At 39.8% G+C, this 26,234-nt stretch overlaps 4 protein-coding genes across 4 annotated transcripts; 1 reads left to right on the top strand and 3 right to left on the bottom strand.

Annotated features, from left to right (window-relative positions):
- Positions 1–367: 367 nt before the first annotated feature.
- LOC145467363 (cell division cycle protein 20 homolog) lies at positions 368–4,484 on the bottom strand. The gene is made up of 7 exons (XM_081450913.1): positions 4,043–4,484; positions 3,655–3,786; positions 2,510–2,706; positions 2,168–2,262; positions 1,535–1,769; positions 1,129–1,254; positions 368–658 (listed from the first exon to the last, which is right to left on the bottom strand). Exons 1-7 carry the CDS (start codon positions 4,476–4,478, stop codon positions 368–370), a joined length of 1,512 nt encoding a protein of 503 aa, XP_081307039.1. The 5' UTR covers positions 4,479–4,484.
- A 270-nt stretch (positions 4,485–4,754) lies between these two features.
- LOC145467449 (uncharacterized) lies at positions 4,755–8,512 on the top strand. The gene is made up of 2 exons (XM_081451003.1): positions 4,755–4,898; positions 5,463–8,512. Exons 1-2 carry the CDS (start codon positions 4,758–4,760, stop codon positions 5,904–5,906), a joined length of 585 nt encoding a protein of 194 aa, XP_081307129.1. The 5' UTR covers positions 4,755–4,757; the 3' UTR covers positions 5,907–8,512.
- A 3,233-nt stretch (positions 8,513–11,745) lies between these two features.
- Positions 11,746–17,142, bottom strand: LOC145468045 (L-threonine dehydratase catabolic TdcB-like). Its single transcript, XM_081451704.1, has 6 exons — positions 16,528–17,142; positions 15,861–15,931; positions 15,724–15,769; positions 13,788–13,973; positions 12,274–12,329; positions 11,746–12,024 (listed from the first exon to the last, which is right to left on the bottom strand). The coding sequence occupies exons 1-6, from the start codon at positions 16,603–16,605 to the stop codon at positions 11,808–11,810; spliced, it is 654 nt and encodes a 217-aa protein (XP_081307830.1). The 5' UTR covers positions 16,606–17,142; the 3' UTR covers positions 11,746–11,807.
- Positions 17,143–17,269: 127 nt separating this feature from the next.
- On the bottom strand, positions 17,270–22,013 carry LOC145467613 (uncharacterized). Its single transcript, XM_081451190.1, has 3 exons — positions 21,465–22,013; positions 20,085–20,453; positions 17,270–18,744 (listed from the first exon to the last, which is right to left on the bottom strand). Exons 1-3 carry the CDS (start codon positions 21,579–21,581, stop codon positions 18,391–18,393), a joined length of 840 nt encoding a protein of 279 aa, XP_081307316.1. The 5' UTR covers positions 21,582–22,013; the 3' UTR covers positions 17,270–18,390.
- Between the last annotated feature and the right edge of the window lie 4,221 nt (positions 22,014–26,234).

Genomic DNA, 26,234 nt, shown 5'->3' with positions numbered 1-26,234 from the left:
TTTCAGTTGTGCAACTTTGAAGGAGGGTAGTCATAATGCATACTTGCACTCCATGGAGAAAAATACATTTGAGAAATTCACTGCTCTCTTTTACTCTACAAGATTTTGATACCCTTGCTAGAATAAATTTGACTTGATCACTCAATGTATGAGTGACTATCAATGTTTTTCTTCCAGCTAAACAGTGGATGCCCATGATTTAGGTGTTTATATCACACTGACAGAACTTTTATAATATGTAATAACCTTACTAGTAACGTTCCATGTCAGTTAAAACTCAATTTTTTGTAGAAAAACCAAGTGGCCTATGTGTAGATTGCCACTAAAATTTATATAATTACTTTTTATTCCCCTGTTTACCTAAAAATTAACGTATACCTAGACGCACTAATGAACTGCTTGGGGCATTTGGTTTGGATTTTTTCTTTGCAGGATCGGTAGCAAAACACTTCCATATTCTAAGAGTCTCATCTGCTGCAGCAGAGACAACTGTCTGTCCATCTGGACTCATGGCCATATGAAGGACACGGCAAGAGTGACCAGTCAGTTCTGTCACTTTAACCATTGATGGATACTTCCACACTGTTAGTTGGTTTTGTGCGTAACCATGACTGGACACAAGTTCTTTGTATTCTTTTGACCACAAAATAGAGCACACCTGAAGGTTTCATTACAAAGGAATGTCAGTCCCTCAGTAAAACAATAAATTAGAAATAATTCATGTCTAGGTAATATGCAACATTACTGTTATTTATTCAATTATTTATGCTTATGTGGTCACATATTAGTGTAGCATTGTAGTTTAAAATTACTAAATGTCATGACAAGGATTTCAACGGAACTTTGTTGCTTAGTTGTAAGGTATTGTTTGATTTATTGTAAGCAGGCTTGTTTTTAATACACTTTATATGCAGGAGAACCTTCAAACAAGAACTTCTTTGAGAAACGTTTGATTTAGATTTTGGTCTATTCTTATAGTATCATGTCTAGAAAACATTTTCACACCTCACTGAAAAAAACTGTCACCCTTGGTCTACATTGGAAACAAAAGCCCCCTACAGTTTGATTAGTACATACTCAGGCTTAGATGCAAATAATGGTATTTCAGTTATTTTATTAATAATTTACCTGTGAATGAGTGTCAATGCTACTTAAACAATTTCCAGAGCCAACATTCCAAAATCTAATGTGGCGATCAGCTGTTCCTCCACCACTAGCAAGTATGTTGCGTTGAAAAGGACACCAATCCAGTGCCTGAGAATTAAAGATGGCACAACTTAACATCAAATGAAAACTTTGCCAAGGCACCGGACTGAATTCTAGAGTGGGAGGGGGGCAACTGTAGGAGAAGTGCTCATTACTACTGAGACATAGATCTGCATGTCTAGAAAAAAAACAGGCTAGCAGGTTTTAAGGCCACAACACTAGTGGAGATTGACTTATATGTACATGTACCTACCTAGTAAATCAACTAAGTGAAGGTGTCTTGGTTATGGAAGCAAAAAAGTCAGGCGGTAAAGAAATTATTACACACCTTGACAGCTGCCTGGTGTTGATTGAAGGTGAAGACAGGGGTATTGGTGTTATTGGCCGTGTTCACACCAGCGTCCCAGATCATCAGCAGGTTATCATTTCCCCCACTGGCAAGATATTTGCCATCAGGAGACCACTTCAATCCACACACCTCTTGGGTGTGTCTGGCCAGAGTTGCAACATGGTGGTTTGCCACACGGACATCATGATGGTGAATGGCACCACTTCTACTCCCGCTGGTAACAAAGCGAGGAATAAAAGACATGTTAGCCATCAGACAGTACTGTTGTTATGTTACATTAACCTGATTAGCATCTTATTTGTGCATATGATTAGCTAAGAAATGTGTTATCACATGTCCGGCATGGATATGTGCAGTCATAAAATTTGTAGACCACAAATTTGTTTCAATAATATTTTGTGTGGAATAATGAAACAACAAATCAACAGCTTTGCAATACACAGTACTATGTTCTCTTCCACATTGGTGATCATAACCCACCTAGAAAAGAGTTAGGGGCAGGGCTATACAAGATACCACCTATCTGGTGAACCTCATGAACCAAATTCTAAGAACCTTACATATAACAATAATTTAGGAAACTAACTAAGAAAAGAAAATACTGTTTCTCACCTTGAGAGTATGTATGAGTTCCACGACAGGCATCCAACCCTAGCTGAATGACCTGACATGCTTCGTACACGCTTCTGTGCCTCTACATCCCACAACTGTAAAGTAAGTTAATACAATCTGGTTTTTCTCCAAGGCTGTGCCTTAAAGAACATCCTAGTGAAAGAGCCTTGGATCCAAAGCGACAACAGTTTGCATTAAAGTTGAAAATTAAAACCCACACTCCCTTTTAAGTAATCAGTGTGTGTATGTTTGTCCTGACAAGGCAGGAAGTTGAAAACTCCTCAGGTGGTGCAAATTCATGGAAGTTCAAATTCCTGCAACAATCAAAAGGATAATATTTACCTGTACAACTCCATTACTGTCTCCTAAGGCAAGAAAATTTCCTTCCTTGATCCAAGACACAGCTCCAACATAACAGTCAGGTGTCACAGTTTGACAGAGCTGTACAATATCACCTGAGGCTGCATTCCAAAGGTACACAAAGCCACCTAGGGCTACTGCCAAATGATTGTTACAGCTCCAGTCTAAGAGATTTAGATCTAAAAAAGTAAAACATGACCCTTAACATAATTAACAAGCAACTCGACCAGTGAAGTGTCAAACACTTTCGCTGATCGTCACTGAATTGAGAAAAACCTGGATGTGGGTTTGGTTTAAAGGAAAAGCATTGTCTGATGAAAATAATATTGGAACATTCCATTTTTCATCCGCACACCCCCTATGGAAGGCAACCTCTGACACAGGGCCTGTCAGAATATTTTTTCAAAGAAGCCGACAAAATTTTGAACCCCTCGGATGCAAACCTCAAAGGTTCCGACAACAAAAAACTAGGGTGTCGGAATCTGCCCTTCCATAGGGGCGGTGCGGATAAAAATGGAATGTCCCATTACAACGCTGTGAAAGCATATAGTGGAATTGAATAATTTACTCTGTTTTATAACAAAATAGGAATAGACAACGCATGTTTGAGAGCACATGTTTGATAATGTTTTCAAAATTTTACATTAGTTGGTGAAAAAACTCAAAGAAATTTTTCCTCTCAATAATTTTTTTCAAGTTGACGAATTTTGTCCTCTTCGCAGTAGAGACAACTGGAAACCAAGCTTGTCCCAGTGAACGGGAGAAATCAACGCTTTCACGTACCAAATCCCACGTGAGGTTATTGGCACTTGATTGGCTTGGAAAAGCCAACAAAAAGCATACGAGCAAAACATGAGATTGAGATCGAAGATTTACAAGATTAAAAAAAAAAATCTTTATTGACTTTATCAAACTTGGTTGACAAATCTTGGATGTAAAGCACTACATAAAGGTTATTCCAAATATTTTGCACCACATGGTAACGTGAACGCCACAAGCAACATGTTGGTGACCCTGGCCTTGGTCAGACCGAGTTTGACCTTGACTTACAACACGGCATTGGTTTACAAAACCACCAAACTAAAGCTATATGTAGACTGTATTACAGGAATTTTTAGCAAACTTACAGTAATCGTCAATCAGATCAGGTGCATCTAATATTCTCTCAGGAACTTGTGGAATATGTCTCGCGTTCTTCTTTGTGGATGTGGACGGAGTCTTATTTTGGCTGTACAGCACGCGTAGATCATTCAAGTGTCCTGCAAGAACAACGATCAGATGGAAAACCAGCAGGGCTTTATGATGAACATCTCTTATTTTATATCTAAACGAAGGAAAAACTGGCGAGTATAGTCAATTTGAAAGACCAAAGTTTAAAAGAGGTGTGAATCAAACGGGAATGAAAAGAATTTCGCGTCTGAATCACGATCTCATCATTTACACTTCACACAGGATAAACTATCGATCATTTGTATCGAATCTGGATGACAATTTACTCTACAGATAGCGAGATACCTTCTCTTGGTGCTGGCGCTTTGTTCTTGAACGCAAGAATCCTGGCATTTGCCTCATTTCCTACAAGATTCTCTGCCATGTTCTTCTTGAACTCGGCTTTCGAGGGACTAGCACACTCGTTTTCTTCGTTCTCGAGATCAGCTGAAACCATTTTGTGATAGTTCGCTTCAAAATTCATGGCACTTCGGTTAGGAATAAATCTGTCCTCAGATGGTGTCTTTGGCTTTCCAGGCGTTTTCTTCAGAGATTTCGGTGTCTTCGATGGAGTCTTGCTCGAGTTTAGTCTCGAAGAGTTACGAAGCGGCGTGGACGAAGTAGCGCTGGAAGAACGGCGTTCTGTTGATTTTCTTTGCCATCGAGGAGCTGGTCCTTTGTTGATCGGGGCATCGAGTCTCAGGAGATCATTCACTTCCGTATGAAAGCTGAATTGTGACATATTCTCTTTAAAATCGTGGAATAAATTTCCCTCTCATCAAAGAATTCGTGCGATTATCGCTTCTGTAAAGCAGACTCAAAAAGATTTTGAAAAGAAGCGCTAATTTCGCCTCGATGTTGTAAAACGAGTTCTGATTGGACAATTATAATAACACTTCTTATGATTGGCTATTGTCTTGACAACTGAAAAACAGCTGATCTTTTGCCGTTGTCGTGGCAACAGCTGACTCGGGCCTACCCTCCCTCCCAAACTGCCCAGTTTCACGAAAATTCCAGCAAAATGGATCTCTGTAACTTCGGTATATTTTTTATTCTGTTCCTTGGCTTTGGGGTGAAATTTAACGAATCTACGGATTTATACTCTTTGACTGTTAACGATTTGCAAGGAAACAGTGTTCCAATGAGTGTCTTTAAAGGAAAGGTGAGAGTTCAGTATTACGAAGAAATGACAATTTAGTCATGCACGCTGTTTCCAGACAACCACGTAATTTTGTAGCTAGAAAGTGCAGTAAATTTAAGTTGGTAGGGTATTTCACTGTTGTATGCTGTTAATTTCCCTTATCACCATTCAAAACTGAGAGAGAAGAGAGTCGAAAAGCAGCTTCAAGCGTTCACTCGAACGTGAGTTAGTTGCGTTACAATGGTTGTTTGTATTCATAGTCACGCATGGAACTATTGCGATGTTTCGTGCCACGTTGCACAGCTTTCTGCACAGAACCCCTTTGTTTGGAAGGAAATATTATCTGATGTAGCCTGCATGTCTTTCCACTGAGTCAGGCTTTGATCACTGTAAAATGTAGCTGACACGAAGCCTCAGGTGTGCGAGAGAGTCAAAATGAGACGACCTGCATGTTGACTCGAGAAATTTAACTAAAATTCTGTGAGACAGTATTGCTATTTGAAGGACCATTTACCACCCGTTGAAGTCTAGCTGATAAATATTTACCATACTTCTGTATTTTGTATTTTATACCCAATCTCCCAGGTCTTGCTCATTGTGAACGTTGCCAGTGAGTGCGGCTACACAGATCAGCATTACAGAGAGCTGGTTGAGCTGCAGTCCAAATTCTACGACGAAGATTTCAGTGTCCTTGCATTCCCCTGCAACCAGTTTGGCAAACAGGAGCCTTTGAGAAACAGTGGCATCGCACGATTTGTCAAAAACAAATACGACGTGAATTTCCCTGTCTTTTCCAAAATCAAAGTAGTTGGTGAAGATGCCCACCCTGTGTACAAGTACCTGTATGAGAGCGTGAGAATGGAGCCGCAGTGGAACTTTGGCAAGTACCTCGTTAGCAGAGCTGGAAGAGTGATTCAATTTTGGAATCAACAAAATTCACCACTGAGCCTTGTCAAGTTTATTCAGAAGCACTTACATATGGCCATGGTTGATGATTACGAAGTCTATAATGTTTATAAGGAGCTGTGATGACAAAGGAAGACAGATCCTGGGGAACTCCCTTAGATAAGGTTGGGGATGCTCAGCATCTCACTTATGGGTGTAAATCGCAGATTTTTATCTAACTTAGGGTGTACCATGGTGACTATTTTTTTTTTTTTGCAACAAAGGGTCTTTTAGGGATCCAATAAAGCTCAAACACACCCAGATCAGTCTCCTTAGGGTTTAATTCAAATTTTTTGATGAGCATCTCCAACCTTTTCACATGGGAGTCCCCGTTCAAGATACAGACTAAGTAAAATGTTAAGTTAAGTGTGAGCTTGAACATTTAGAATTGTCCTTCATCAAATGCTGGTATTGTTGGCCTGTTACTCCTCATGGGGTGACTTATTAAAATAAGTAAATTGACCAAGTTTGAAGAATGAGGCAATTATCTTGTCATCTAACTGAACTAACTTGGTCAAAAAAGGATTTGTTATGATGTAGCAGAAATGTTGAGAGGACAAGATGGCCAAATCTATTCTGCTAAGGAAGGTAGGATTTGGTTCATCTTACCTGCTCACAGAGAAAGCCAAATAATCAAAAATTCTACTCTCTTTCCAAGGAAACCACAGCTAATCTGAGACTGTTTTGTGATAAACATTAATCACAAGCAAGCTCAAACATGAGTGCTTACTAGTCTGAGAGGACGTAGTACATTTGTCTGCACTATATGATCTTATTAGTTTCTGCATGTCATGTGAAGGTCAGTTGGCGAAGACAAAATGGATCATTTATGTTTAAGTAACCAACTTTGAATTTGACATCATCAGAAAATTACTGCACAATTGCTCAAGATGCTAAATCCAGTAGTGTTAGTAGTGAAAGGACCATGTTGGGTTTGCTATCATCTGAAAAAAAAATTGATATTACAGTGCTTGCCAAAAAAAAATTTGGACAATTTTAATGTTGGACAAAAACGATGTCTGAGAAAGAAAAATACAGATCCAAAATTTTCAAGTGTCCAAAATATTTGCCGTACAGTATAGAAATTTAGCACACTGCTTGAGGTCTGCAACAAATTGTTGGATTTGTATATATTTTCTTTGGTGTATCTCTAAAACCTTGAGAGTGCAGTAAAAATATCATTTTCACAGATTTCTATTTTCAGTCTAATTCGTGTTTTCTAGGCAAAAATTTACTGTAGCTATTTTTCATCACAGTGTCCAAAATTTTTGTCTGAAACTTGTCTGAAATGAGATAAAAAATTGTCTCTGAAAATTAAACATCTGGAATAAAATGTCTGAAATTTTAATGTTCAAAACTTTTTGCAAGTATCATAATTAGTGCAACATTGACTATAATTGTTTATCTCATCACTTTTTGTATAAATTTGACTTTTTTTTCCCGTGACCTATCAGAAATGTGACATAATTAGTCATTAACTATAATTTTTTCCATTTGTTCTTACTTTGAAATTACCAGAAACCGTTGCTATTCAACATAAAGTAGAAGAATAATTTAAATAGATAAATGAATAATAGATAGTAAGCAAATAGACATAAACCAAATATAGCAGGTATAAAGTAAAGAGAAATGCGATGAACGTTTTGCAATATGCACTAGTTTCAGGAAAGGAATATTTTGAAACATTTTATGAATTTTAAAGAAGTTGACATATTTGTAAAAGCAGTAATAATTCAACAAGCAGAAAGAAGATTTTGTAAAACTGAGGCCTCAGTAACTGTCAGTCCTTTATGTTTATTTCTCTTTTTTAAGATCTAGAGACCATTACTTAGTTGGGCTTTATGTATTATAATTGAATTGTAAAGAAGTAAGAGAGTTTCCCAGGCCTCGTCCACACCATGCTGGAGGAATCTGAAAACGGAGGTTTCACTCTGAAAATGCATCAAATGTTTTCCGTTCACACAACGCCGGAGGAATTTGAAAACTGAGGTTTCACTCTGAAAATGCCTCAAATGTTTTCCGTCCACACTACGCCGTAGGAATTTGAAAACGGAGGTTTCACTCTGAAAATGCATCAAATGTTTTCCATCCACACTACGCCGGAGGAATTTAAAAACGCAACAATCACCGGTCATTTTGGATTTGTGTTTGAGGAAAACTCGGTCAGGGAAATCACGTGATTATCATGACGCCATCGTTTTCGAAAAGCTCCGTTTTCAAAATGTTTTACGTTCACACGAAAACGAAACTTAAGCCGGCGTTTTCAAATTCCTCTGGTTTTAAGATCGTTTTCGTATAGCTCCGTTTTTGTGACGGATTAGTGTGGACGGTAGACTAATCGTAGCAATGAAGCTGCGTTTTAAATTTCTCCGGCGTTTTGTGGACGCTGCCTTAATCAGTGAACCGACTCAGGTGAACTGACAGCATAAACATGTAAGCACGTGGTCCACGTGGATATCGTTGAAAACGTGAATCAAAAGGGTTTCAAGAACGGGAGAACTTACACCCAACGCCAAGGACAATACCCGCGAGACAGAGATTGCCTTCTCTTTCTGGTCGGTGATAGACGAGCGAAACCTCTGTTCAGAGGTTCCCTCTTGTCTCTCACCGAGCAGAGAAAGAAGGGAGTCTCTGTCCCGCAGGGTACAGGGCGAGAAAAAAGCTCAAAAAAATCCATTATGCATTCATTTAGTTTTCAATTGGCAAATTGACTGGAGAGACTGTATGTTTGCACTGATGAATGGAAAACGGTTACAAGGCCTTTACTGAACAAGTACAGAGCTCTTTCAACGGAAAACCAAAACAGTCACATAGTAACCGTAAGGGTGTAGCGTGCATTTTTCGTGGAGGATGCAACGAAGAGAAAATTACTTGAACGCCTAAAGGGGCAAGTCGTTTAGGGGAGGGGGGAAATTTATTTCAGGGGCTCGAAAATCCCATTTCCCACGATTTTCAGAGGACAGTTTCATTGAGAATTTTAGTATCTTATGCTCTTTCCATGTCAACCTTTGGAATAATTGATAATGGGTTTAAGATAAGTTTATAAGGTGTTTACGGTCACCCCTTCAGACGGGCAAATGCCGAAACCACATTGTCAATGTCTACATCACATGATTATGTATATGAAGAATTTGCAAGGAGGAAATCTCCTCACAGGCTACGTAAGGCGTATTCCAGAAACCTCGACAAAGGAGAGAGGGCCTGGGATCGAGGTTGCTATTCCAGATAGAGCTGGGGATGGTGTTATCGAGAGTTTTGTGAAATACGTTTGCGGATCTCCCCGAGAAAAACACTCCAAGCAACCTCGGTCCCAGGCTTTATCTCTTTTGCCTCCCTTGTCGACCCTGATGGGGGCAAAGGAGAGACAGCCTGGGATCGAGGTCTCAAAAAGGCAACAGCTGTGTCAGTTGTGATTGGTGTATTTTGAACTACTTTATATTGTTGTTTTCATTAACGTTTTGTTATTGTCAGCGTAAAACGCAGTCGATAAGTCAGTTGGGTTTTGAACGACAGCCAGTTGAATAGCGTTTTTTATCCGCAAAGTTTTCATTGTAAAATCACAGTAACGTAATAAGAACTTTCTCAAACGTACTTATTTAATCACTAAAGACACTTTTTGCCAATAAATATATAAACTGCATGGTTTTTTTTTTCAGATCTCTATAGGTACCCAGGTGCGTACGTATGTTATCGCTTCGCCCGCTGTCAAGCAGAATCCAGCCCAATTTGGAGCCAGCTAGGGCTTTTATTTCCCCATTCAAGATATTCTTAACGGATGGACGGAGATATTTTGTAAGACGGTAATGCGCTACTAGAGTACCGGTTGCTCCTGTAATGGAAAGAAACACATTTTTCCTCCCAGCTTCTACAAGAGAGGTTTGACGCAAAGTCGGCTCACGAAACACGCGTTAACTAGCCTTGATTTATCAGCTGTTCTATTTGAAGTAGACAGGGAACAAGGCACTCGGTGGATACCACCACCACTCTGCAAAAGTTGAAAAATGTAAATGTAAAAATAGAAATAAAACAGTCAAAATTAATCAAAAGAGGAAGGTAACATGAAGTTTAACTAAAAAAAGGCATCGTTTGAAAATTATCGTGAAAATTATCGAGACGGTTCTATTTTTTTAAACTACGGTAATCGAGGCGTCCTACAAATGATTCTTAAGTCAGCTTATGGCGTTATGCATGATTAAGAGGTGTAATCGTGTTACCAGAGCCTTCGTTTCTACTGGTCAACGAAATGAGGCAAAGGCTCTCGGGATATATAATACATGTCGCTATCGATGAAAGCACGAAGTTGCGATTACACGGAAGTATAATCTGCTACGATCGTATTCAAAAACACACAGCCTAACCTGTCCATGTAATTCTTTGCAGGTGCAAAAAATCAGTTTATCTCAACTTCTTTTGCTGAGCAGCTACTTACCTCTTGTTTGTTAGATGAGAACGATTCCCATGGCCAGTCATGATAGCCGCCAATCCTGAAACACCCATTTTGCTAAGTAGTATACCTTTCTCTTCCATGACTCGAAGAACTGCTCGTGAAAGGTCGGCGTTGCTGTTGAAGGAAAAGAATTCTGACAATATTATGAAAGCTCGGCGTGGAATTCCGAGTAACTGACAAACAGTAAACAGTATTAGAGTCCGGTTTTTAATGTTAACTGTCCGGAAAAAAAATAGCCTTTAGACAAATTGCGCGGAAATTTGAAACTTGTCGACTTTCGTCTGCAGCGGTTTAAAACCACGAAGAAAGGGTGTGGTCAAATCTGCACACTGGACGAGAGGGCTGAATTGCCGCCGGATAATTAGCTTGAAGGGTCAAAAGGTGCTGTTGCTGCCATAAGATTAGGATACTTGTCTATAAATTCTCAGAATTTGTCAAGTCACCCAATTAATTACTGATACCAGTTTATAAACCTGGTTAGAGACAAACATCTTAGCTCTATTTTATCACCTGGCTTTCTGGATGTGAAGGTCAAGATACTCCGCGGGTTCTCCGCGTGTCGTGCCTACAGATATACGCGTTCGAGGGGAAGCGAACACAGATTATAGCAGTCCAAAGTTGCATTGCCATGCATCTAATTTTTTTCATTGGCCTCAATGACTAGTTAAGTACTTAGAACTAGTCATTCTTTTTGTTTAACGAGAAACTTTGATATTCTTATATCAGTTTGACAACGAATAAAGAGGCTGTGAAACTCACCTGACTTGTAACACTCCATCTGATATGTCACTAAGGTCCGCAAAACTGCAAACTTTAGAATAAGATCATGTTTCCTTACTAATCTTTTTATTTAGGAGACAATGCTTTGACTTCGTATATGTTGTGTCGCTTTCTGTTCTTTTCAAACAGAATAGAAGATGACACAAATGAAACTGAAACTTGTTTTCTTTCTGCTCTCTTATCGGCATTTGCTGAGCTCTTTCATATGGTCACCAAGTTAATGCCACATTCTCAAGCTAGTACAAACCCAAGACCTCTCGCGTTTTTTTCCCGCGCTTTTCGGTTGCTACAGGTTTTGTTTCGAGTTCGATTTCTACATCAATCAACCACGCTGTGGCTTATTATTTTAAAGCCGGCTGAACATTACAGCCTTCAAGATATGGTTTTCCCTATAATTGATTAAACACAGGAAATCAAGAACGTGACGGTGTTTAAAAATCATTGACTTTTTACGATTTTATTTCTCCGTTTTCTCCTTAGTTTTAGTTTCGACTGAGAAGATATATCAAACAGTGAAGACAGTGTTTGACCACATTTCTAAACTACCCAAAGTTTGTCAAAGATACTCCGCTGCGCGTCGTATTTTCAACTCTCGTCTCGGTGTTTGGAAATATGGTCAAACACGGTATTTCGTGTTTGGTATATTACGTGAAAAGCCGACTGAGATAAACTGTCAATATCTAACCTCTTGTAAGTTCTTTGTCTGTGACTTGAGCAACCTATGTTAAAATATTAACGACGTCAGAAGACAATGAGAGTTAACCTACAAAATCTCCAGGTCTACTGAAATCACGATTAACGTCACTTACTATGATCTTGATATGAGGGAAAATACTCTTTATAGAATATCTTAGGGCTTTCAGAAGAGTTTTGTCACTAGCAGGCACGACAACAGAGTCTAAGTGGCAATCGCACTGCTCCAGGATTTCGAACCCCAGGGTACCCAGGCCAGCCAGCATGGTATGACTGTGGTCACTACGATAAACAAGCAGAAATATGAATATGATCTACCAGTTAGCGATTAATCGTGTCTCTAGATCAACTACCAAATCAACATCAAATTTTCCTTTCAACTTTGTTACAATGAAAGCCATGATTTTGGCTATATCATGCTACATTGATGCACCGCAAAATTCTCATAACTAACATCGAAAGAAATAAATGGAGGTAGTAACGAGAATTACTATTTTGATGTTTAAATGCAGGTGTTCATTAACCACGTACCTGTCTATAAATTCAAGTCTCACAGCTTTAGCAAATTCTTCAGCGCATCTTTTTGCCTGAATTAAAGAAGGTAGTTGTCCTTGCATCACATTTATTTAAAATTATTGATCTACGATATCATGATTATTTTACACCTAAAATAATAATAATAATAAGTCTTATTATTGCGGTTTTGCAAGCTACACAACACTAATCAAACATTGCCCCGTACGACCAAGCCTTCACGGTGGTTGAAAGCAAAAAATTCATCGCGACTTCCGGTCTCGGTTGCCTCGAAGTTTGTAAGAGGGTGAAGCAAAATGTAGAAAACTTTCCAAAGAAAAAGTTTCAAAAAGGGGAGTGGTAAGCCAAATTGAAAGAAGGTAATAAAGGCGGATAAGAATTCTGATTTTCTTTGTAAATATTAAGTGCCTGTCTTAACTTTTGATTTGAGAACGGAAGATTTCAAACCTTTGAGAGTTTTAAGAGACGCAGTTTAACCGAGAACTGTGCGTGTGCAATGCGTTTGACCGCTGAGACAGCCAACCCTGACTCTATGTACTCCATCACTGTACTTAGCTTTCATCTCTCCTGCTCATTGAAGCTCGCCTCTTGAGCGTTTGACTAAGGTAAGGCTGTCTAGCAGGTTACACTATAACTTAGAATATAGTGTGAAATGTTGCATGCAACGATATGGACTCACGATGCAATTTTAGACATTGCACAAAATGTGTACCGTGTGACTGTCCTTAAAATCAGTTTAAGACGGGAAATCAACATCTATTTAGTGGACAATTCAGATATTTTAAGTCTACTTTTCATAAACTTAAAGGCCATACAGGCCTTTTTCCAAGCTAATTCTTTTGGTATCCAGTTACCACGCGCGTTGAGTAAATGTTTTCGTGGATGATACTTTATTGAGTATCTTAAATTAGTAACTTAAAGTAAGTTACCAATTTAAGTAAGTTACTAATTTGAGTAACTTAAATTTAGTTCCTGATTAATTTCAACCCATAGTTTAGTTTATCTCTAGTAAATCATAGCTCCTAGTATCAATCAAAATATGTAAATGTACTTGTGTAAAACGGTTTCGTAAATCCTTCTATAAGTAGTTGCATAACAATCTTATTTATGTATTAATGGTCTAATATAAATATAGATGTGGCCCGTCTAGATTAGCCCAGGCTATCTGCGGGTTCGCGCTGTTACTATTGTCAAGCTTTTTTAACTTAATGTGTATATATTTCTGTAAAATTGTAAATATGCGAGTCATAATAAAGTTGTTGTTGTTGTTGTTGCTGAGTGTAACGCCTCTTTGGCTGTCCACGCGAGTAACATCCGTGTCACAGGATTGGCTATTTCTAGACCCCCCTCTGCCACCCTGTGATTTCTTAAGTCGAGAGCCGATAGGTATTACCTCACGAATAAGGCCAACACAGGGGATTAACTCCTTAACCCCATCTTCTCTTCAGTTACAGTCTAAACTGATTGAATAGGTTTATTTCAATTTCGTTGATAGGTTTGACTTCAATTACCTCATTGATATCTTTTCCACAGCTCACAATGATTTTACCAGGTTGACTCCACATTTGCCTGTGAATTGCACTTCCATATGGAACTACAAGGGTCACTGGTACGCCCAGTTTAGGGCCATAACAGAAAAGGGCTCGTATGAAGGTCCTGCATTCTGAAGCTGTGATGACACCACGCCGCCGCTGATCCTGTGAGCATAAAAAAAGTTCTCGTAGGCTCAAAAAAATTTTTATTTCTTTAGCAGCCGTGAGGTGACAGAGCACAGTAATCTCGCCTTGATGTCGAGGCCTTCTGAACGGCTCACCGCTCACAAAAGAGAGGAAAAGTGAAAAGTTCAGAAGGCAATGCCGCGTATTATTCTGTCGCAATTTGAGAGCATGTACTATGTGGGAAATTCAGAAAAAAAAGCCATTCTCCTTTATCTGTACTTTTGACACCAATGCGAGGCCACGCGTAAAAAAGGTCAACTTCCGGCGATCGAGGAGACAAGGCGATCATCTGCAATCATGCCCAACAGAGATCACCGTTGCGTGCCGCAATGTCAAAATAATCGCGCTAAAAAAATTCCAAATCGTACCTTTCACCAATTTCCGAGTTTTGAAATTGAAAGCAGTGGGTTGTCAAAATACGGCGAGACGTGGGCAAAAGTGTCCAGGTAAGTTGGTTAGGTTATCGATGTCATTGTTGCGCACATGTAATTACATTAGTTATAATGATCTGGTCCATCTACAGATAACAAACAGCACAAGAGTATGTTCTGTACACTTTAAGGAAGCGGATTTTAAGACAACTTTAACAGGGAAGCATGTTCTGGAGAAGCATGCAGTTCCGAGTATTTTTTGCTGGTCAAGATCACCCAGGAAAAGAAAATCTCCGAAAAAGCGAGAACCACCGCGTGCACGAGTGCGATTTTTTGATGTAAGCATGCCATTGTCCCCTGTCACTGTCACAGGTAAATATTGTTGCCAGTATTTCTTTAAACATTCCTTGGTTAAAATCGTAAAGCAGTCAGAGGTATTTTTCTCTTTTTCATTTTAATCTATAGCATCAACTTTCGGCCAAGCTTCTGGTGAGGAAAGTTCTATGGAGGTCCAACCGGAACTGTCATCGTCTCCTGTTGTTATAGACTGCACCGAGCCCATATACACTGTCACTGTCACAAGTAAATATTGTTGTCGGTATTTCTTTAAATTTCGATAAAGGCGTTTGTGAACGATGGTATGTCCACCAGATTGCGGAGCCAAAACTCTGAAGAAATCGAAGCACTCGCTGACTCAGCCATGATGTTTTAACTTGCGTGGCCTCGCTTTCATGCGAAAAATGGTGACGTTGCATCCAACATGGCGGACTGTGATTAAGGCGAATGTCGGCGAATGTACGAATAACTTCAACATTTCTGAAGCGTTGTCAAACAACCGGAATGTTTCATGGTAGTATAAGCTGTATAATATGAGATAAATTAACCGCATGTGCGAAACACATGTGCAATTCAATAAAACACGGTTTTCTATGTTTTAGCATCTTTAGAAAACATGGCTTTTTAATCATCCAATCAGAACGCCCACAGAATCAAAACTGCAGATAAATCCAACTATCACATGCAATACCTTTATTGCTGCAGGAGCTGACTCGGTTCGACTTGATAATGGGGGACCTTTCACGCGTTAGATGAAACATGAAGTTCCATCATTAAGTCATATGTGCCTTGTGTAAAAGCGAAATCAGAATCCATTTTTAGTCCGTCTTGCCGGATTTCTTAAACTATTCAATTTTTCTGAGTATAGTTTTCAATATTTTGAAAACGGAAAATTTGAATATGTTTCGAGAATTTCTGCGATAAGATATTTTACAAAAACGTACTTGCTACGCTTTGAGCCTCCTACCAATTTAAGATCAACCATTAATCACAGCCTCTGCAAATCGGTGAAGACCTCTTACCTCGGGTAAGGTTAGAAGAGAGTTTAGCACTGCTCTGTCAAAGTAACTGGGGATAGAAAGAAGGTTAATTAATAAAGATAAATACTTGGCACCACAGTCAAGAAATTCAAAATTTAAGTTAGTCAGATCTACAATACCTCCCTGTTGATGATCGATTCTCCTCCTTGAGAAACACTTCTATTCCATAATCAACACCAAACCTAGTTATCTGTAAAAGCAAAGGTGATACGTGATGGAAGATGTCTGAAGTGTCACACAATCCTGCTTTACACGTAAGGGGGTAGTGTAGTTAAAATCTTGAATTGTGTTTCAGTGTTATGGGGAAAGGGGGTGGGGTGGAGGAGCGTTTCAGGGCGGATTCTTGTTGGTTTAAAAAAGTCAAACATCCAATAGCGAACAGTCCGGACCAAACAATCAGTTTGTTAACCAATTAGGAGCATGCTCTCTCACGCCTGTTTCGATTTCGCGTTTTCGACAAAAATTTTCGTTTCCTATTAGCTTTTTTCATAATGTCCAGATGCGATTTCCGAGAATCCCTCAAAAATGACGGTGAATTTATTTTAAACTCCTAGGTCAGATGCAGTGACGATACACCAGTGAAAAGACGACATAATAATGAAAATAACGATAGCTTTCTAAATTGAAGAAGAAACTGGTTTTTGGAATTATCACATAAAATTCGTGCAAAAAAAAAAAAACCCAAAATAAACGAAAGAGACTTTTTCTAGGCTTGGCTGATTCACAAAATTGTCAAGTTTAGTTAACTAATATTTGCCGATGCAAGCAGAGCAGAAGACAACTTACCTCACACGGTGTAGTCTGAAAGAACTTTTTAATTCTCATTTTGGCCATGTATATATCAGATAAAGTCAATTGCTCCATGTCGAAAGAAATATTGGTTTAAACTGAAACTTGACAAAAAGAATGATCGAAAAAATGGCTCTTGAGCAGGTCTGCTCGCAGGCAGGTCGACAAACTTCAATAAACGCGCCTTTGTTGGCCTTTTTGTCAGACGGCAGAAGGTGGAAAGAAACAAATTTTGAACCAGCTCTTCACTGTTGTGAAGCATATCGAAGCTATTGTGACGTAAGCAACACAGAGGATAATTTTGCACGAGCAAGCTCGTTCCCAGTTTGCTCTCTCTTACTCGGTACGTTTTGAAATTAAAACAGTTTCTTTCTGGAATACCAAATCTGTCGATTTTTAAATTTTCTAACTCAACTATCAATCTAGGTACCCATTTTAGGTCCTTTGAAACACTAAGTCGTAAACAACTGAAAGGAGTATCGGAAAAATTCGCTTAAGAAAACTTTCGGCCATGCCACCGCTCAGCTAAGCAATCTGGCAATGTATTTCTACGAGTGGTCAAAATTCAAATTTATTTCCGAGTCCTCTATAAGTGGTTGGTGCTATTGCTCGATTTCACTAGCCCCACAAACTACTTTAAAACCGTTCAAAGACTATTGATGATGATCGTACACTGCGCAAATACCAATTTAGTAAACTGATTTTGAGTCAGTGATAGAACAATTTCCTTTGTGACAAAACTATACAATGATGGCATCAATGTATCAATGTATCGATGTATCAATGTAGTCCAAACTCCCGAATGACTAGTTTGCTTATTTCAACTGTTGCTTAGTTCAGTCCTGGAACTCTCCTTTCCCCACCCTGGAGGGTGAACCAAGGCGAGAGAAGAGGGAGTCCAGGTTCTTTTACCTGCGCATGCTCAAGGCAAGCCGTTTGGTAAGCACCAAGAATCGCGACCTCTGGTTAAACCCGATTTTCTTAGCATGCACAGAGTATTTGTTTCGTATTCTTAGCGAATCAGATTTGCCAGATTTGACGGGAAGTTCGTGAAACGCGGACTTCCGCTGTTTCTGTGCATGCTCAGAAAATCGGGTTCGGCCAGAGGTCGCGATTCTTGGTGTTGACCAAACGGAGCGCGGCCTCTTGGGACAAGAATGGGTTAAAAGCTGTTTTTCACTTACGCGTAAGTAAAAGCAACATAAGCAGAAGCAATAAGATGTTGTTAATTAGTGCCTTCTGTCAAGAAAATTCCCTAGTCAGCCTCCGCCAGTTTCGATGCCATCGAAATTATTGACATTGCATGGTGAAGCAAAATTTTATTGTTCTACTGTAAGCTGTGTTTCTGAAAGTATGTTTAATTATCTTTAGTAATTTCCGTCGTTTCGACATGCTCCGAATAAACTATAATAGTCAAACTCTAGTATGTGAACAAAAATAGAGTTGTGGCTGACTAGAGGGTCCTTTGAAGGTATTACTTAGCGGCGCTCTAACTTAGCAGCCCCGTGGTTGTCCCGCGAAAAGGCAAATAGCTGCGCCCCAGCCACGAGATTGAAACATGAACAAATGCTCGTCTAATGCTACGAGATATTAGACGCAATCAACTACTGGAATCCACTGATCCACAAACGTCAAAGATTTCAAATAAAGTTGGATTTATTGAATAATATTCACCAGGCTATCTGTTATCCCACTGTTTATGTAAGAAAAAAATGGAAATAGTCGAATTCCTTTAGGCCAAATGCATCGGTGGGTTGACCAAGAACGAACTTTGTTTGTATCGGTCAATTGTGATCTTACTTTTAGGTAATACTATCGCTAAAACAGTTTGACTGAAATAATCTTCTCAGCGAGAACTGATTAAGAATGGGACCTAGACACTTCCTCAATCATTATCCGGGACACTGATTTCCATCCAGTGTTAGCGTCACCTAAAGTATAGCCAGGACACTGTCCTACCCATAGTTCCACTCTAACCGTGCCCTGTGGGATGTTTTCACAGTATCCCTCAAATGATCGATGATGAAGCAGATTGGGATTCCCAGATGGCCAATAGTTGTACACAACAGCTTCGATTGTCATTGGTCCGCTGCATTCATTACCATTAAACTTGAAGAACCACCGGTTACACTTTTGAGAACCAAAGACTCTCATATTTCCCTGGAATGAGACTTTGATCGCTGTATCTGACTGCAGCTTGTTGAACGAGCAGTCCTGGAACAAAGAAAAGTAAAACAGGTTAATATTTATAACTGAATCAAATATATCACATGTGCAATGACATAATTTATATCATGAATACAGATCATCAGTTGTTGGTATCGTGGGTGAAAGTGTCAGTAATCCCTGCAGTGCATTTCGTTAGCTTAAACAGCAGGGCCAACGTTACTTTATTCATTATGGTTATATTTTATACAAGGTTTAGATTAGAAGAGAGTGATCATGCTCCTGCTTTACCCACGGCTCACTGTCAGGAACACATATTTCTGGTTTAATTTATTACACTGATTCATAGGTGAACAATACCCATTGTAACAATTCTTTCAAACTATTTTGCAGTTATCATTTTCTATGTTCGAGCATAAATCATGGGGGGAGGAGAAGGACAAAACTAAGCAGACGTCAGCTGGACATGTGCAGGCACCATCATCGCAACACGGTAAAATAGCGCCTATAAAAAAGTCTTAAAGACTTACGCGAAATAAATACCATGAAATCTCCCCAACCGAGATATTCAATACGTTTCCCCGAGTTTAGTTTAAGCATTTTATCGTGTCACCCGGACTATGTATAAGAACAATACTCACGGTTTCTGGTCTTTAAGAAACTCGAAATTCAGTCCGCGCGTGCGATTTTCCAAAAGTGTGAAGTTTTATACAAAGTAGAGAAATAGTAGGGAGCTTCATTTTAAATTCGTCTTTCTAAGTCAAGGTAAAAAATAGATTTCTGTCACTCTATAGCTATAGTTTCCTCAAACTCAGATCAACGCAGAGTCCTTACCAAGTGTCAAATGAATGCAATCAATTCTCGTCCCTCTCCTCTCTAAACCAAAAACAAGGCAAACACCATCTACAAGTGATGCCCATTAATTCGACCGCCATGCCATTGAAGTCTCTAAATAACAGAAGCCGCCGACGATATGAATAATGTAGAGCCTTGACCCTCTGAATTTACAGAGAAAAAATACTTCAGTTCTAAGTCATCAAAGGGATTCGGCCCGATGCCCTTTAACCAGATGTCAGATCTAAGGAGCCAATGGCGTGTAAGGTGGAGCTACAAGTTTCTTAGGTCTTGCTAAGCAATAATAAAAAACTAAATGAGAATACATGCTCCGTACTCGAGTACGCAAATCACAGCTTCATTTCTTATTATCTAACAGATTTGATATCACTTTCGTCAATCCGTTACGAAACACTCAGGCTTGGGATAATATAATTTTGATTCCCATTCAAATAATTTCTAGTGGAATTCTGAATCTGACCTTTATCTTTCATTAGGCGATAAAAGTAATTTTGCTCAAAACACCAAATCCAATCAGAACATTTCTCTCTTACCTTGATCTTACCGTTATCTTGATCATCATCAGCCTTCCACACACATTGTTTCCAGTTGGTTTGTGGCACTACACTAGAAGGACTTGTCACGCGTTCTCCTTTCTCTCCCTTATCGCCTTTTATTCCTTGATCTCCCACCATTCCACGCGCCCCTTCCATTCCCATTATTCCTGGCGGTCCACTTTTTCCACGAGGCCCTTCATTTCCTTTCTCTCCCTTTTGTCCCAGCATTCCTTGTGATCCCTTGTCGCCAGTCTGTCCTTTTACTCCATCTCTTCCCTGCGGTCCTTGCGGCCCTGGAATGCCAGGCATTCCCGGCATTCCGTTGGCTCCTGGAATACCCGGAAATCCATGGGTAGATATGTATTTCTAAGAAGACAAAATGCACTCATTGGACTAAGAAACACAGTGTGAAACTTAAACAATACGAGAACAAAATGTTTTTTATGTGATAGATATCGTGGCATGAAAAACAATCTGCATTTTTGTTTCTTACTGCTTTCGCGATATCATTCGTGTCTGTTATTAGACTTTTGGCCTTGTGGGTCTGCTTTGACGAGAAAAACTCCTGTCAATTTTGAGACAATAGTCACTTGATATCTATTTCTTAATCGGTCAAATATGTTCCTCTAATTCTTACATAACAATGATGTTTGTTCGTTTGTGAAGCAGACTCTTATTGGGAGCGACACAGATATATCTTTGAAGAAATTTATATGAGTTATTTCTAAGAAGAAAGCAAAACATGCACAATTCTTAACTTAAACAACACGAGAGCAAATTGTTCCTTATATCACCCACTCACTCACTCATCCTCATCGGGCCCCTGAAGACTCTTCCGTCCCTGACATATGTCCATATAAATTTCAGCATGAAACCCAATCTGCAGTTTTGTCTCTTACTGCTTCAGCGGTACCATTCACTTGTTATTTCAGTGTCAGCGTGTCTGTCATTTGAATTGTGACCTTGTAGATTTGCTTTGACAAGAACAAATCCCCTCAATTTAGAGACAGCGGTCACATTCTTGAGTGTCACCCTGCACCTCTCTTAATCAGGTCAAATATGTTCCTCTAATTCTTGCATAACAAGGTTTGTTTGTTTGTGAAGCCGACTCTCAATGAGAGCAACACGGACATCATTAACATTCCTTGGGAGAATTTACTATGACTTAGAAAGCAAACATTCTTATATCGCTTTGTCTAACTTCTTATTTCGGTAATCAGCCTCGATTTGGAACCAGAGACATACGCCTTTTATTTTTCAATCAGAAACCGAGCTGCCTCAAATCAGAGATAGTCGAAATCATGCAAAATATCTTTACATCTCATATTCAACAGATTGATTTTCCTTACAAGAGGCAATTGATATTCAACTTTGTACCTCGCATAAGTCCTTAGTATTGCCAGTATTTTGTTGTTGAGGACTGGTAGTGGTTTCCAGTGAGTCCCCTGTTCCACAAACCACCAACAAAGCAGCAAAATACACAAACTGTGCCATGCTTCAAGCGATAAAAATATCAACACTTTATAACTGAACAGTAGAACTTTACGTCTGTGGGGTATGAACTCGTTTCGTAACTGGTTCCGTGATGGTATGTGCTCAGCCTTTAAGACGCGTCTTCTAATGTCATGGAATGTAAGTTAATGCCAGTCAGTGTAGATAAGACGCAACTTCTTAAAACAGAGGTTATAACCCGGTAAGAAGATTTTAAGCCATGGTAGGACATAAAGAGGCCTCTAATACCGTAACCACCAGCAGGCTTAGTCTTGCGCTAACATTAGCTGTCAACACGCATGCGGAGTTACCTCCTGTCTCCTTCTTTCAGAGGGACTTTGACTACTCCGTAATTAGAGAGTTAAGTAAAAGAAGAGAAGTTTAGATTTTATCGTTTGTTCTACATAACGAGGTTGCATTTTACAATTATTTTTATTTGGCCATGAATGGAGTACTTATTTCAAATGGAAGGTGTGTAAAAATGATATTGAGAATCAGGAATTTTTATGCGTTAACTAACTGTGTTTAATGAAGGAGTAATACTATTCAGCGGAACATTTTGAACCAATTACTTAAATTTCTAACCTGGTTGATATGATCACTTTTACTATTTTCTGCGACAGCGTCAGCAAGAAGACTTAGAGAGAATTGCAGAACATCCAGAGCGTCAAACAGCGAGTATATTAAGTAATGGTCATAAGAACTAATTTAAAAAAGATGTTTGGGACACAATGTCAGTTCAAAGAAACCAGGTAAGACTGAATTGTTCACTATGGTTAAAATTTCTCTTCTGTCAGAAATCAATGATCTCTCACAATAGTTCTCAAACAGTATTACCACGTTTGTGTTTTGAACTGAATTTCAAAGATAAAGTACAGAACCGAGAAATGCACTAATTAGCTTTTCGGTGTTTTCAGCAGAGATAAGAACTTTGTTAAAAGATAACTAGCAGCGAAACGCTTTGATATTACCGTAAAGACTTAATTGATTATGGATGTTTTCAACCCTAATGTCAATGTTTGTTTCTTAACATGTATCAGATATATATTCCAGCATTGAAATGTAAAGAAGGGATTCATTGTTCATAAGTATAATGAACACAGCTTAAGCAGTTTGGTAAATGCACCGCTGGCGTAGAGTGAAAGCATTGCCAGATGTTCTATTTTGGGGCTGTTATGTCTGAGAAAAAAACAAATTGGAAAAATACCAAGACACATACGTTGAGATTAAACTGGAACGAGAGGGTTAAAGGTGACAGTTTTCGTTGAACACACGCATTCCAGAATTTACTAAAACACGAACATGCTATCCAACAGCACGTCCTGTTTAACTCAAATAAAGGACTTCCCTGTGTAAGGGTTTAATGTTTATAACTTTGTGTTAGGTTAAGTCAGCGAGGCAATCGCTTGCTCTCTTGGAACGAAAGAGGCGCGTGGAATCTGAGACTGAGAGACCCTACCAACAAGAAGGAGTGAAAGAACGGAACAAAAAGTACAAGATGAGGCAGAATAGAGTGCTTTTGTCCCTTAACTCATTCCTCATAACTTTTTCTCTCCGCCTCGTGTCCCAATCGTTCGCAAGCTGCTTGTGCTCTCGAAAAGGAAACCACTGTTACGAAGGCTATACGATTTTCAAGAAACACATGATAAGAATAGAATCACTTTGTCTCAGTTCCATGGTATTTAGCACTGCTGTGCTAATTGAATACTATACCTGAAGAAACAAATATTTTAAATAGAACTGAAACTTGTTTAACATCCTATCTGGCTGGAGGCTGACCATAACAGTTGGCTAATTACAAGACGTGGAGAAGCTGACTTCAGGACCACCGAACACAAGTCCATCTAGCGGCAGGGAGGAAGATTTAAACCCGAGACCCCACTCCCCCCAATTTTTTGTCTTGTTTGCTTCGTGCCCTATTCGTTTACAAGTTGCTTGTGCTCTCGAAAAGGAAACCACTGTTACGAAGGCTATACGATTTTCAAGAAATACGTAGTCGTGGTCGTCGTCTTCGACGTTGGCTCGTGTCTTAGCATCAGTTTCGCCTAACAGTACTGTCTCTTCTTCTTTGATGGCCTAGCAGGCCAATCCTTGCATAGAATTTGCGAGGGCAGTGAGGGCAAGGGAAGGTGGGCGGTAGACGAGGGGCTGCAAGGCGACGTTTTTGTTCTTCTCGTTTCTCTACGGCTTTGCGTCTCCATTCCGCTTGAAACATGGCAGTCCCGGTGGAAATGGACTGTCGCCAGCTCAGCGGATCGATTTGCCGCTGTTGTCTCCCACGTGATACACGTGATGCATGCGATTAAATTGACCATTTTTAAAAAATGGTAGGCATGTTAGCCGTATTTACCTAAGGAGACCGGGAATAAAGCGTTTTAGACGGTTTTAGACGAATAATGCGTTTAGTTAATACGAAAATAGGACGCATTAAACGTCAGGTGAACTCAACAATGTCATAAGTCTGGAAAACCCAAGAAAAAGACACTTATACTTCTCAGAAGAATAACTCTCCTTGTTAAATACGAGAAAAATAAAACAAACCAACTCAACTGAATTGAAAATCTATTCAATCTGTAATTAAGCGACCAACAATCTCAGCTCTCACATGAACTTTATTTTTTAAAAAAACGCACAAACTTAATGCGTCTCGTATTTATCTAGACGCACTTAATGTTCGACGAATTATGCGTCTTAGACACATTATTCGTCTTCTTAAGTAAATGAGGCCGTAAGGAGCAAAAAGGACTCTTCGTCATTCTGATTAACGGTAACGATGATGATTTATTTTATACATCCCCTTTTACCAAGGAACCAAGGACACTCTACATTAATAGCCGTGGTTAGAAGAGGTCAATTTACCTGAAGAAATTCAAAATCTGCCTCGGAAAACTTATTTTTGACGAGTAACCTATTTTATCGCCGGAAAGTTAACCGAGGTTTAAAAGCCATACGGGTATTCACTTCGTATGATCATCAAGGGCTTTTATTACTGTAGTTTTAATTGAAAAGTTTATGATGCATACCTGAGTAAGTCTCTCGGAAGATTAATAAACAAGAATGGCGGAAAGATATTTGCGCTATAATCCCTCGTCATTACACAAATTTCGACGCATGCTATAAAAATCATGTGGTGTCACCACGGCTAATTATAAATTAACCCAATTAAAAATTAAATTCTAAAAAAAATAATATAAAAACAAATGGAATTTTAAATTCTTAGAGCAATGCAAACGACAAGCTGTTTGGTAATGTTACCAAGTGAGGCCAGTTCTGATGCAACTTTAAAGCATTTGACCCACTGATACTAATTCAATTTACTCGAAAGTTTTTCCTAGAATTTCTATGCAATAAAATTACCATCTTGCGATAAATTTGATTAAATGATTTCTACTCCTATACTCATCCAAGTATTCCAAGTAATCTGATTGGCGGAACTATCGTACGCTATCAGCCACGGCCATGTCTTCTCTTGATTGGCTGAGCTATCGTACGCTATCAGTCACGGCCATGTGTTCTCTTCATTGGCTGAGCTATCGTACGCTATCAGCCACGGCCAGGTGTTCTCTTGATTGGCCGAGCTATCGTACGCTATCAGCCACGGCCATGTGTTCTCTTCATTGGCCGAGCTATCGTACGCTATCAGCCACGACAATGTGTTCTCTTGATTGGCTGAGCTATCGTACGCTATCAGCCACGGCCATGTCTTCTCTTGCTTGGCCGACCTATCGTACTCTATCAGCCACGGCCATGTGTTCTCTTGATTAGCCGAGCTATCGTACGCTTTTAGCCACGGCCTTGTGTTCTCTTGATTGGCCGAGCTATCGTACGCTATCAGCCACAGCCATGTGTTCTCTTAATTGGCCGACCTATCGTACGCTATCAGCCACGGCCATGTGTTCTCTTGATTGGCTGAGCTATCGTACGCTATCAGACACGGCCATGTGTTCTCTTGATTGGCCGAGCTATCGTACGCTATCAGTCACGGCGATGTGTTCTCTTGATTGGCCGAGCTATCGTACGCTATCAGCCACGGCCATGTGTTCTCTTGATTGGCTGAGCAATCGTACGCTATCAGTCACGACGATGTGTTCTCTTGATTGGCCGAGCTATCGTACGCTATCAGCAACGGCCATGTGTTCTCTTGATTGGCTGAGCTATCGTGCGCTATCAGTCACGACCATGTGTTTTCTTGATTGGCTGAGCTATCGTACGCTATCAGCCACGGCCATGTCTTCTCTTTATTGGCTGAGCTATCGTACGCTATCAGCCACGGCCATGTGTTCTCTTGATTGGCTAAGCTATCGTACGCTATCAGCCACGGCCATGTGTTCTCTTGATTGGCCGACCTATCGTACGCTATCAGCCACGGCCATGTGTTCTCTTGACTGGCGGAGCTATCGTACGCTATCAGCCACCGCCATGTATTCTCTTGATTGGCTGAGCTATCGTACGCTATCAGCCACGGCCATCTCTTCTCTTAATTGGCTGAGCTATCGTACGCTATTAGCCACGGCCATGCGTTCTCTTGATTGGCCGAGCTATCGTACGCTATCAGCCCCGGCCATGTGTTCTCTTGATTGGCCGAGCTATCGTACGCTATCAGCCACAGCCATGTGTTCTCTTGATTGGCCGAGCTATCGTACGCTATCAGCCACG

This window comes from Orbicella franksi, chromosome 14 (genome assembly GCF_964199315.1).
Source record: "Orbicella franksi chromosome 14, jaOrbFran1.1, whole genome shotgun sequence".
NCBI classification, from domain to species: Eukaryota; Metazoa; Cnidaria; class Anthozoa; order Scleractinia; family Merulinidae; genus Orbicella; species Orbicella franksi.
Note: the sequence above shows the minus strand (reverse complement) of the source record. Positions and strands in the feature narration are given on the sequence as shown.

Coding starts and splice junctions, on each gene's coding strand:
- LOC145467363 (XM_081450913.1), bottom strand. CDS start 4,478: ATGTCACAATTCAGCTTTCATACGGAAGTGAATGATCTCCTGAGACTC. Junction 2,707..3,654: donor TGATCTGATTGACGATTACT/GTAAGTTTGCTA, acceptor TTACTTTTTTAG/ATCTAAATCTCTTAGACTGG. Junction 659..1,128: donor GCATTGACACTCATTCACAG/GTAAATTATTAA, acceptor TGAAACCTTCAG/GTGTGCTCTATTTTGTGGTC.
- LOC145467449 (XM_081451003.1), top strand. CDS start 4,758: ATGGATCTCTGTAACTTCGGTATATTTTTTATTCTGTTCCTTGGCTTT. Junction 4,899..5,462: donor TGAGTGTCTTTAAAGGAAAG/GTGAGAGTTCAG, acceptor CCAATCTCCCAG/GTCTTGCTCATTGTGAACGT.
- LOC145468045 (XM_081451704.1), bottom strand. CDS start 16,605: ATGGAGCAATTGACTTTATCTGATATATACATGGCCAAAATGAGAATT. Junction 15,770..15,860: donor AATCGATCATCAACAGGGAG/GTATTGTAGATC, acceptor TTCTATCCCCAG/TTACTTTGACAGAGCAGTGC. Junction 12,330..13,787: donor GTGGAAAAGATATCAATGAG/GTAATTGAAGTC, acceptor TCTTTAATTCAG/GCAAAAAGATGCGCTGAAGA.
- LOC145467613 (XM_081451190.1), bottom strand. CDS start 21,581: ATGGCACAGTTTGTGTATTTTGCTGCTTTGTTGGTGGTTTGTGGAACA. Junction 20,454..21,464: donor ATACTAAGGACTTATGCGAG/GTACAAAGTTGA, acceptor TTGTCTTCTTAG/AAATACATATCTACCCATGG. Junction 18,745..20,084: donor AAGATAACGGTAAGATCAAG/GTAAGAGAGAAA, acceptor TCTTTGTTCCAG/GACTGCTCGTTCAACAAGCT.